Below are 12,437 nucleotides of genomic sequence, written 5' to 3'. Positions count from 1 at the left end.
AACACCAAGATTGGAACGATTTCCTCTTTTCAAGGTGTTTGAGAGCTACTGTTGGAGCTGCCATGTCTCCAGGCTGAATATTGTCTCTGATTCCTTGCAGGCATCTTTCCCAGGGAACCTGCACTTAGTGATGGTTCTTCGGCCCACGGGTTTTTTCCAACGCACCTTCACTGACATTGGATTTCGGTTCAGTCAGGAGGATTTCCTACTCAAGTTACCGGTACGAGTGTGCAGGGGTGTTGTGCCTGTATGTGGTAAGAGGCTGTCTGTGCACCTCAGGTCAGGGAGTTGACAGTGTCCCACTCTGCAGTCACATATATGCAGAGTAACTGGAGTCTCTGCCAGAAATACCCTATTTCTATCAAATCTCTCTCCACCAGATCCCTTGTCTAGCATTTTTCAAGTCCCTTGTGCATGGTTCACTCCCCACACTACCACTCCGTGGTAGTGGGTGGTGGGCTCCTCAGCCTGTCCTCATCCCCTGTATAGGCTGCATGCTTCTGTGGAGGATAAAGCCATGCTCAGGAATTTGTTTAATGTCTGGGAAGCCAAAACACATCTCTAGTGGAGCTTTTGCTGTGAATTCCACTCATAATCGCTGTTTTCATCTCAATGTAAACTCCATGCCAACATTTTGCTGGTATTTGTCTCTAAAACTTGAGAATATGAAGCCATTTCAATTGTTGTTTTAGAGACAAATTATGAGAGTAACTGAGAGAAGAAAAGTACATTCATGGAACCTAAAGTTGATGCAATTACAAACACACAAACCAAACCTGTGTTTTCCTTTAGGAAACAGTATGATTTTCATAAATGTTGCATTTTTCATTATTGTCATTTGCACAATTTTGAAAGTTCATACCCTATCCCAGGGCAGATCAAGACACACACAAACACTCACATATCTGTGTTACTTTTGTTTTCAGCTGGTTTCTGCAGTCAGATCCTGCAGCATCTCACTTCCTTTAAGGAAGAAAGCACCTGGGAGATCAGGCTTGGCTCACAAAAATGATCAAGTACATCACATAAAAGCCATGTTAAGCTATAAGCATAAGAAGAAAGCCATGCTGTAGTGCAACATTTAGAGAAACCCCATTTTTTTGGCACATAAAAGAGATGTAGGCTTGATCTGTGTATGACTTGGGTAGAAGCAGTGCTCAACCAACTAATGGTGTTGCTGTGTGTTGTAGGTGGTTATGCTGAGCTCGGTCAGTGACCTGCTGACATACATTGATGAGCAGCAGTTAACCCCTGAGTTTGGAGGCACCCTGGAGTACTGTCACAGCGAGTGGGTCATCTTCAGGACTGTACGTACCGGGGCTGAGCACTGGGCTCATGGGTGTTTGGGATCCATTGAGGAAGGTTCTCTGTAAGGCAGTGGCCAATGGAGAGCTGCAAGTAACCCCTGAAGCAAAGGATTTGCAAAGGAGTCAAGCAGCATTAGGCACTTGATGAGTTTATAAGGGAGTTGGATGACTGACTCGCTCAGGCTCCCTTTGAAACTACTCCCAAAAGATCTGTCTTCTTTAGTCTTTATTAAAATTCCCTTAATGATGGATAGAATATAGGCTTTTATGAAATAATGGTTGCTTTCTGTCATCAATAACATTAATGTGTTTTGGAGTCAGTGGGATGAGACTGCTTTCTGCATACTGACCAAATGCAGAGAATTGAGAAAATTGCCTTTATTTTTTTTCTTTCCAAGATTTTTCCTTTGAGATAGCCAGGAATCAGGCATTTAATTCCCCAAGCTGTGCCTTGCTGTGTGTTTCTATACTTCCTGTACACTCTTAGCTTGCACTGGGACTTTATCTCCCAGATTAGTGGAAGGTTAGATTGCCAGTTACTAATGAAGCAGTAATGAAAAATGTACCAGACAGTGCAGTGCTCCTTATCCTTCAACATCATCCACACCAGCACATGTAAAGTTCAGTATAAAGACAAAAGCACAAGGCATTGTAGCTGGAATAACTCAAGCTATTACTTGTGCCATTAGCTTTGTGCCAGTTTATACCCAGGCACTGCCAAATTAATGAATTTTTAAAATTTTTGGCTCTTAGTTTTGTTCTTTGGCATGAGGTGTTAAAGTGATAATGGCATAGCTTTCACACTCGGAGACAAAAATGTCAAAATGAATGTAACAAAGTGTTATTCTAAGAAAAGGATAGTTTTATACTAAAGCTGCAGGCAGGATGTAAGCGTCCATATGAGAAACCTCTCTCAAAATTCCATTGCAGTGTGCTCATAAAGCAGTTCTGGAAATTTCCATGAAAAATACATGTTGTTCAAAGAAAACATAAATGCCACCAGTTACATTTGAGTTTATTGCACTGTTCTCAAAAGCAGAGCCAGAACTGTGAGCAGGGCTGGAAGAGCCACACCTTACCCATGGTGTGGGAGCTGTGTGGTGCCCAGAGTTCTCACTGTCTAACTGAGATGTGCTGGGAAGGTACCAGCAGCACTCATTTCCATTCTTCACACTTTGTCTCCAGCATGCAGCTTAGATTGTTCCCTTGTCCTCTTGGTGAAGCTGTGGATGAGGTGACCATGGTGCCAGACTGTCCTGTAACCCACCATTCTGGCTTGCAAAGCTGGAATCATCCATCACCAAGAAGCCAAATACATTTCCAAAGCTCTACTGCCTGGAGGTGGTTCCCATCATGGGTTAACCCGAGGAGAAGAATAATAGAAGAGGGGTTACAGGGATATGTGAGATGGATCCTGTGATAGCTTCTGCTATAGTCCTCCAGTATGTGGTAGGAAAAATCTCGGAGTGCACAAGAACAGGTAGCAGGAAACAAAGCATGAGATGTCCTTGCCCAACACTATCCTGTTGTGGATGCAGTTTGCATTAAAAGCCATGTGGCCACATGTTGGTGACCACCAGCTAATGCACCACAGCACCATCAGCTGTGTCTGCAGTAGATATCCCACCCACGTCTCAGAGCAAGTGGTGAGGCTCCCCTGCAGATTTGGCCTTGGCTCTTTGCCCACTCTCAGTGAGCTGTAGGAATATGTGGAATCCCAAACCGATTGCAATTATTGCCTCTCACCAGGCGATAGAGAGTTTTGCACTAACCGTGAAGGAAATTGCTCAGATGTTACAATCCTTTGGCACGGAGCTGGCGGAGACCGAGCTGCCGGACGACATGTACTCGATTGAGCGCATCCTGGCCCTGCGCACGGAGAAGTACTACCAGCTCAAGGTATGGCTCATCAGCAGCTCCAGCACATGTTTCCAGCCCCTGTTTCCACAGCAAGGTGGAGTTTCTGGGGTTTCACAGGCATGGGAGTTGTGCAGAGAGGAACCTTGAGTTTCAACAAGGGCAAGTGCAGAATCCTGCACTTGGGGAGGAACAACCCCGTGCACCAGTACAGGCTGGGGACTGACCTGCTAGAGAGCAGCTCTGCAGAGGGAGACCAGCAGTGTGCCCTCGTGGCCAAGAAGGCCATTGGCATCCTGGGGTGCATCAAGAGTGTGGGTAGCAGGTCAGGGGAAGTTCTTCTCCTCCTCTACTCTGGCCCATTAAGGCCAGTTCTGGGCTTCCCGAAAGAGACATGGAATTGCTGAAGAGAGTTCAGTGCAGGGCTACCAAAATGATGAGGGGACTAGAGCACCTCTCTTACAAGGAGAGGCCTGGGACTGTTTAGCTTGGAGAAGGGAAGACTGAGGGGAGACCTTATCAATGCTTATAAATACTGAAGAGTGGATATCAGGAGGTTGAGGCCATTTTTTTATTCTGTGGTGCCCAGTGACAAGACAAGGGACACAAGCTGGGACACAGCAAGTTCCACTTGAGCATGCGTAGAAACTTCTCTGGTGTTGAGGTGAGGGAGCCCTGGCACAGGCTGCCCAGGGAGGGTGTGGAGGCTCCTTCTCTGGAGGTTTCCAGACCTGCCTGGACCTGTTCCTGTGCCTCCTGATTGAAGGGAACCTGCTTTAGCTATGGGGTTGGACTGGATGAACTCTAGAGGTCTCTACCAACTCCCCCATTTTGTGATTCTGTGCAACTCTGACTGCCTGTTTGGTACCCACTCCTCCTTCCCTCCCATGCATGTATATGTGTAGACAGACAAAATAAACCACAGCATGACTATTTCTGTATGTTACCCTTTACATTTGTCATCCACTTAAGCAAATTACCCTGCCAGCATCCAGCAAACTCTCAGCTGCTGCCTCCTCTCTGGCTGCAGAAGTTAGTGTCCTCCTCCCATGGCCTCTGCACGTCTCACTGGCATGTTCATGCTCCTGGTGGGAGTCACTGCATTTAACCCCTGTGGCTGGGAGAAGCTGCACACAAAGATCCTCTGCAGGTCTGGAGGGACAATTTGTCCCCGGGTCCCTCTGCCTGATGGTGCTTCCCTGAGGGAACTTCCGCAAACTGTGCTGGAGAGCATCCAAGGTGAATGTTTCTGTGTGAGCACATGGCACAGAGCATTCATGATGTGATCCCTGTCTTCATGTGGGGCTTCATGTTTTGTCTTAAACAGCATTTGTGTCTTTAATATTTAAAGATTTTTTGTCAACTATTTGTGCTTGTGATGAATATTATTATAGGAGTTAGTGGATGCTTTAGTGCAGGCAGCGGCTGCTGTATCAAGCTGTTGTGTTTGCTGCTTCTGCATCTCTTTCTGGCGACAGCACAATCCTGTCCCCAAACCCTCACTTTGGAAGCAGTTCTCATATTAATAGTTGTGCTGTGTGACTGAAGAATGAGCTCCTTTGCTTTCTGGCAGAATTCATTTACACAAGTCAAAGAAGTGTATCTATTTTCATTTATGATAATTTGTCATTCACCTGACGGTGAGTTCCCAGAAGGCTGCATGTACAAAATATGCCAAATGACATCCAGAGTGTGCTGTGTGTGGGTGAAAATGTGTATGGGTATGTATAGAAAGTGTCCTTACAGATACTGCCAAGAGTCCTTCATTTCTTTGAAAAAGCAGAGAGCTGTAGTATAAAGCAGCAGCTACATATATGGCAATGCACTTCACTGAGTAAAACTTCATGCTTAGGACTACAGCCAAAGTGTAGGGGGCAGATCTTGGCCACACAACTTAGTCCTGATATAAACTAGTCAGTAATGCACACTTTCCCCTGTGGAGCAATAAAACACTTCATGTGTTTTCATTTGCATATAAAGCACTTGGTACAAGGCATCTGTTGCTTTTAATGCCTCATCTATTAATTTCAGATATCAAACGCACTCATTGGTTATTGACTGAAATGAAGTCCATTGCCTTTTTTCTTTTGTTCCTTCTAAGACCATGAAAGATGAAAGTAGATGAGAAACTGTGCACAGATTGTGGTGACAGCAAGACACAGGATCCTTGTCTCTCTCATGACAAGATTAGTACAGCTGATTCCTGAATTCAAATAATGAGTCCATCAGAATAATTTATGTAGCTGTGATACTGAACAGAAGCTGGTTGCAAACACAATGAAAAAGTGACAAATTAATTAAACAGAGCAACTAAGAAATTAACGTCTTTGATGCAGGGAATGGGAAAAAAACAAGTTAACACCTGTTTGACGGTCTGGCTACTTTGTTGTACATATGATGAAAGGCTTTGCATCAAAAGGGGAGCGCAGAGCTCTGGAGAGTGAGATGCAAGAGGATGAAATAGCAGCCACCTGTGGTCTTAAAGCATGCTGCACAATTCCTCTTTCCCTTTGAGTCTCCTGGATGTAGTAGTATTAAATGGAGATGAGGTTTTTGCCTTGTGGACATCTTCCGTGATGTTTCAGCGACAGGGATGCAAACCAGCAGGAGACACTGTGTGGGAGAGGGGAAGCTCCTGCAGCCATGTCCTCCTGATCCTGGGCTGCTACCCTGAAGATGCTGTACGTTTAGGTTGCTGTGAGCAATCTGGGTCAGGCACATGTTTAAGCAAGTCTGTGCTTTCTGAATCTTCTCCCTAAAGTGGCTTTACCACTCTTTCTCTTGCAATAGAAATCTGTCCATCTCCTATAATGGGCCCTTACTCCTCCAGCAGCTGGCTCTCCAATAGAGCCATGCACAGCTCTCTCCTTCAGGGCTTCTTACAGCTCAGTTCATCAGCCACATTCATTTTCTCCTTCCTTCTTACTTCTGCATTTGGTATCTTTTTTTCTGAAAACAGAAGACTGAATGTGTCTTTTTGCTTTGGGGCTGAACCCAACACAGGAAAAAGCACCTCAGCTGATGCTGTCGAACACACCAAGGGGTCTCAGCATTGCACTGCTGTGGGGTGGTTTTCCTACAGCCTCCTGTGATGATGTTGATGGAGAAGCACAGCCTCTAAGCTGCAGAAATATGTGCTTGAATACATGAACTTGTAAATAGGTATCTAATACAAACCCTCCTGCCCACCCAGAGAGACCTGTGGTACTGCTGGCCTCCTGCCTCTTGAATAATTTTGAGCCCTGGTGTTTTCATGCCAGTTTCCACCCAGCCTGGTGACCAGTCCATGGTTCAGCCTCCTCCAGCTCCAGGTGCTATCCCCACATTAAAGGGGCTAAAATACCTGCTGATAGACCTTTAGGCTGATGGATATTGGTGCTTCACTTCATACACGGAAAATAAGGCAGGAGAAACACAAAATGGCTTATCCTTACCTCACAAAAAGTAGCCTGAATCAGAACTGTTTTGTATTTTACAGGAAGATATTAGAGCAGTCACAAAGGAGGGGAGCTTGCTTTTGAGCAGTTTTGAAGAGCCTGACTCTGGGGAATGCAGTCAGGAGGAGCACCGCGAGAGGCCTGGGGACTGGGAGACTGTGAATCGGTGAGTGCACTGTGCTTCTCATTTGCCTGAGTTCTGAGTGGGAACACTCAAGTTATTTATGTGTAGTTGTGTTGTTTAGGTCCCTATCGAACAGATAAAGACAAAGGTACCAGAGTTTCACTCCAGACCCACTAAATGGCTGGGTGACTTCTGCCAAACGGCTTTGACCTGCTCTGATTTTCCTCTCACTGATAGGATGAAGCTGTGGGGCAGATGCAGGGTTCTCCCATGCCAGGTTCCCAGGTATTACTCAGATGATTGGAGATAGCAACAAGTGTTTCACACAGGTGCTGTGATGATTTGAGAAACATTATGAGATCTTCAGAGGTCACATATACACGTCTGCTGACTTCTTCTGAGTGCTTGGGTCCAGCAGACCTTGAATAGGTCATCTCCAGGGATGGCTTGACCATCCCTGCTTGTCTTCTGTTTGCAAATTGTTTCAATCCTGTCCTCTTTCTGTGCTCAAGGTTGCTTGGTCAGCTGCGTGAGATGGAGACTGCTTTTGATGGCTTCTGGGAAAAACATCAGTTAAAAATGGAGCAATATTTACAACTGTGGAAGTTTGAGCAAAGCTTTCAAGAGGTATGATCAGATGCGCTTTTGCTGGCAGAAGGAAGAGTTGGAGATGAAAAGGAGGGGAGAGGAGAGAAGGTTTTAAGCTTTTTATTTTGAGAGTGTTTAATTTATGCTTCTGTTCCTTGACTCTGGCAGGGTTAGCTACCTTGGGGAGACCACTGTGCTTCCTCATTCAGAACTAATTTAGGTATCGCTGCCCTGCAGTCATTTTGATTTTGCTGATAGAAGCATCTTTGAATTTAGAAATTAGTTCTTGGACAGTAGTTTTATTATTAGATTTAGCAGTCTTAAAATGTGATTAATTTTGGTCTGAGAATGATTTTTCTGCCCATGCTTTGTATCCTCTTGCAGCAGTTCTTCTTCTTTGTGTCTAGGTCAAGAATGCCATTGAGTTTTTAATGGGTCAGCAAGCGGAGCTGCCTGACACTGGTGACAGTGTCGCCCAAGTTAAACAGAGGCTCAAGGACTTGGGTCATTTTGATGGTATGGCTCAGGTGAGAGAATCTTTCACAGAAGGAGGCACTAATGAAACGCAAGAGGCACATTCTGTATTTAAGATAAGGGGTGTTTGCTGAAATTACCTGGTTCCAGTGTAATTCATTGGTAAGTGGCTGCACAAAAGGATTGATTTTGTGTCTTTGCTCCATGCAGCAACACTGTGATCACACTGAAAGCCAGGAACAGGGTATTTAATTATCATAGTTAAAATAAATTGCTGAGCCACCATGAAAATCCAGAACAGATAAATGTCTCAACATAGGGGAGGCGTGGGAGTTAATGAGCTGGAAGAAGAATTATTTATATGTTAAGTGCTTTTAGCAGTGCTAATATGCAGAGATTTGTTACCAGGCACAGAGAGGCAAAAAAGTTGCTATTTTGGCATGTCTGTGATTTGAACGTAACATATGGATGAGGAATAAGAGACATAGGGGGAAAAAAAGAGGGAAGAGAGATGATTCACAGGAGCCCAACTGAGGATTTAACTTCTTTAAAGGGACGTGCTTGGCAAGTGGGCCAGGGTCAGTGGAGAAATCCTGAGGGGTCTGAGAGGCTTCTTTGAAGAGTCCTTGGGGGAAAGGTCTTAGACTTTTTTGCCATTTGGAAGAAATGTGTGCGGAGAGAGGAAAGTGGAACAAAAGGCCAGGCAGATAAGTGCATCAGGAAAGCAGTTCCAGCACAAAGCCAACCCTGGAGAAGACGTAACCATGACAGTGACTGACATTTGTGGGCAAGATAGCATGTTCTTTGCATGGGGCCTGGTTTGCTTTCACCATAAGCCTTAGCTGCTCAAATTCCCTTTTGTGCTGGTGAGCATGGTGTCCCTAAACTGGACATCAGCTGCATCTTTCTCAGGGTGCAGTCCCTGGTGACAGCAGCAGTGTATTGCTGGCAGCCACTCACAGCATTGCTAGTTTGGTGAAACACTGTTTTCTTCTTCATCCTCTTTTTGGATAGCAAAAGGTTTTTTTTCCCAGGTGATGGGTGCCATTTTATCCTGTGTAAGCCACCCATTCTGGCTACTCCTAATGGCAGTCATCTCCATGTGTACCTGACACCTGGTAAGATGAGAAAGTGCATGATGTTCTATGTAGATATTTTGGCATTATTTCAGTAAGAGTTCAATCCATTCCCTTCTTTTCTCTAGGATCTGATAGGGAAGGCTCAGGTGGTGATACTACATGGACACCAGCTAGCAGCCAACCATCACTATGCACTCAACTTAATCTGCCAGCAATGTAACGAGCTGCGGCACCATTCTGATGTCCTGACTGATGAGATCAAAAGGAAGCAGATGCGACTGCAGAAAACCTTGGATCTTCATACCCGCCTTCAGCAGGTAAGAGTTCAGATACACAGTGTCCTGAGAAGTAGTTAGCTTCTCCATGGGGTTAGCCTTCTAAGCTGGGAACATCTGAAATTTGCAGCTTCGTTTCAGCAGGCTGTGATAGGGAAGCGTTCCCCGGAGACTGGAGGAGTGCTTCACCCCTCACTTAGCTGGTGAGGTTAGCAAGCAGATATCTACTGCTGCTCTGAGTAGTCAGCAGAAAGAGGTGGGAATCTGCAGAGGGCAATTCAGAACACCAAAGTTCTGCTGCTGCATCCATTGACTTTCAAGGTTTGCATACCCAACGCAGGAGGTAATGTTTTCAGAGAAACCCCAGCCCATTTTGCTTAGCAATTTATTAAGAATGAACATAGCTGCCTGTAAACGAGTGACAGATTGGGAGATAGGCACAGCTGCTCTGAGCTAGCATGGAACTGGAGTCATGTGGCTCCAACACTTTTTGATATCTTAATCAGCATCAAATATTCATTTAGGGAAATTCATGCTAATTAGGCCAGAAGACACACAGCTATATTATGCTTGAGGCCATTAAGAGAAGCAATGAAGTTTTACCCTGTTCCATTTCACTGTTTCAGGGGACCAGGGAACTTGTTTTTTTCTCTGTGTGCTGCGGTGTTGCACTGTGGGGACAGAGTTCCTCAGTAGCCTCCCGTTGGTCCCTCCTGGGCTCCTCAGTCTGGACTGGTGCTAGTGGTGTAGCCCATGGGCTCTGCTGGAGCACCATGTGGTCCTGCTCTCCATGGTCTCCCTTCCCCTTCACAGCACTGGAGGTCTGGTTATTCTTGGCTGCAACATTTTCTCACACTTGGGCACACCACGGGGTATGAGTGCCAACCGACCTCCAGCCTGGCGTTCACCTACTGCCTGTGCATGTTAAATGTCAAATGTTAAACTGCAATTTAAAGTCCTTATGTTTTTCTTTTTTTAAACATGAATACAAATACTTTGATCATTCTGTGCAGTTCAGGTCTGCACTGAGCCAGGAATTTATCTCCAGAAACCCACCTGCCTGGTTACAAACTCTGTAGTGCCTCCTTCAGCTTTCTGAGTTGGATAAATAAAGATTTGCTTATCATTTGGTTCAACTATGCTCTAAATAGTGCTCTAAATAGTGCTTCTGTGGCAGTTATACCACTGTTTTTATCCAGGTACAAGTGGGAGCACAACTTGGCAGAGTATGTTGAAGACAGCAGTCACATTCCAGAAAGAAATGTGGCCTTTCTACCTTCTAATCAGAACACAAAAGCTGCTGAGGTCTTTAGGAGTGCTAATTAGCTCCATGTTTAAAAATATGGATCTGGCAAATGATATTCCCCATGGGAACCTTGATTTAGTAGGTGTTCTGCTGACAGTCTCACTCCCCATGTTTACCTCATGCTGTTACCAGGCTCTGCAGTGCTGTGATGAAGGTGCCTACCTGCTTGCCAACCAGCAGATGGATAAGTGCCAGTCTAAAGAAGGCGCTCAGAAGGCTCTCCAGGACATAGAAAGATTTCTTGAAAGCTCTTCAGCTTACTTAAACTATGATCCCCAAGCCCTACACTATGATTTCGAGTCAGTCTTAACATCTGAATTGAAGGTAAGCAACCCCTCCAGTTCTTTATTATACAAGTGAAAAGCAAGGTCAGACTGTGCTGTGGTGTCGTACAATCCTCTGTTTTGGCTCAAAGTGCAAAATAATTTTAGTTATTTGATCACAGGAGTCTTTTTTATTCTCTCCAGTGCCAGATACAGTCGGTGCAGGTGAAGCTGGAGAATGTTAGAAGCATGTTTGAGAATCGTCAGTCTTGCTTCAAGAAGCTGTTGGACAAACACGTGCGGCCTGTCCAACTAGTAGCCCCTCGGCCAGAAAATCCACCAAGATCAAAATCACCATTGTTTTCTCCTAAGCATGGTAAAATATTTGAAGTTTGTGGTATTTTCAGATGATAGTTTTGCTTTGAGGCAGGGAGAGTAAGGCTAAAGATGGTTTTGAGAAATCAACTAAACCTTGCTGGCTAATACAGAGTTGTATAATGCTAAATGTAAATGAAGTGGTTTGTTATCTTTCCAATTTTTGTGTCTAGCTCCCCATACCTGTGTGAAGAACGGGGCTAATTGCCATCTATTTATTTTCACTTCCTACCCAGTCAAAACAGACAGCCATAAACAGCACATGCTTCCAGTTCTGCTTTACTAGCATCCTACTGGGCTGAAAACTGATGAATTAGTACTAGAGGGAAAAAGGGGAAGGCTTATAAATATATTAGCATACCTATTCTCTGTGGCTGTCTTGAGCTGGAGCTGACATAAAGTTAAATTGATGTTTGCTAAGGAGCTCGGAGAAATGAGGAGCTCAAATCTCATGAACTTAAATTAGAAGCTGGATGCTTAACTCCCTTTGATTCTTTGAGGATGTCTGCCTTAAATCTCAATTGTGGAGCAATTAATGCTCATAAAGGTACAAATTCTGGTTGAAATGAGGTCACTGAATGCCTTGATTTTGGTAATGGAATGTGGCACAATATTAGCTTTACATGATAATATTAAGACTTTGATCCTTGGTAGCCCTGTATGTGTCAGAATTAACAATTATTCCAAAGCAGCATCCGTGTGTTTTAAACCAAGGACACTCTAAGTTCTGTGAGCATATGAAATTCAATTATCTGACTGCATAAAACAATTAATCATTTGTGTTTTAATGCAAAAATTTAATGATGAATTAATGAATATTGGTTATAGTGAATCATAAGGTGTCATACAAATAGTAAAAGTGGCTCCAGCTCAGGGAGTGGCTAATATCAACAGCCAAGCTTGTGAAGGGACGAAAATGAAGCCAGTGAGGGGAATTAAGCTACAGAATAAATCCCAATAAGCAGCAAACAAATCCCAGATTTCCCAGGCTGATTTCATGTTCACTAGCCCACACTGCTATATTCTGAGTCTTTAGAGTATTGCCCATTGCCTGTATCACCTGATGTAGCTTTTTCAGCTTCCTAGAAACAGGAAAGTGTTAAGGAGGAATGATTGGCTTAAAGAATAGGAGTAAATGGGTGGCCACCTCTGTGGGATGCTGTGGGACTATCATCAACTGACTGGACTTATTTCCTCCCTTATGGGATGCATGTTTTTCTAGCAAAGGCACTGAGTTGCCTGCAAAGCTCAGGTATCCTCAATTAATCCTCTTCCTGAAAGATGATCAAGTGTGAGCATAGCTAACAAGTGAAGAAAGAGAAAAAGCTCTTATTTGGATGGATCACGCCAAG

General features: G+C 44.5%; 1 protein-coding gene across 1 annotated transcript in view; it reads left to right on the top strand.

Moving 5' to 3' along the window:
- The window catches only part of MCF2 (MCF.2 cell line derived transforming sequence), a 58,419-nt gene that overhangs the window by 24,311 nt on the left and 21,671 nt on the right, over nucleotides 1-12,437 (top strand). Inside the window, exons 5-13 of the mRNA XM_062006465.1 lie at nucleotides 101-220; nucleotides 1,191-1,307; nucleotides 3,057-3,206; nucleotides 6,643-6,767; nucleotides 7,238-7,352; nucleotides 7,721-7,840; nucleotides 8,992-9,183; nucleotides 10,580-10,771; nucleotides 10,915-11,086. Of these exons, the coding sequence (XP_061862449.1) occupies nucleotides 101-220; nucleotides 1,191-1,307; nucleotides 3,057-3,206; nucleotides 6,643-6,767; nucleotides 7,238-7,352; nucleotides 7,721-7,840; nucleotides 8,992-9,183; nucleotides 10,580-10,771; nucleotides 10,915-11,086 (1,303 nt within the window). The remainder of the gene's footprint in view (nucleotides 1-100; nucleotides 221-1,190; nucleotides 1,308-3,056; nucleotides 3,207-6,642; nucleotides 6,768-7,237; nucleotides 7,353-7,720; nucleotides 7,841-8,991; nucleotides 9,184-10,579; nucleotides 10,772-10,914; nucleotides 11,087-12,437) is intronic.

This window comes from Colius striatus, chromosome 13 (assembly GCF_028858725.1).
Source record: "Colius striatus isolate bColStr4 chromosome 13, bColStr4.1.hap1, whole genome shotgun sequence".
Classification (NCBI taxonomy): Eukaryota; Metazoa; Chordata; class Aves; order Coliiformes; family Coliidae; genus Colius; species Colius striatus.
Note: the sequence above shows the minus strand (reverse complement) of the source record. Positions and strands in the feature narration are given on the sequence as shown.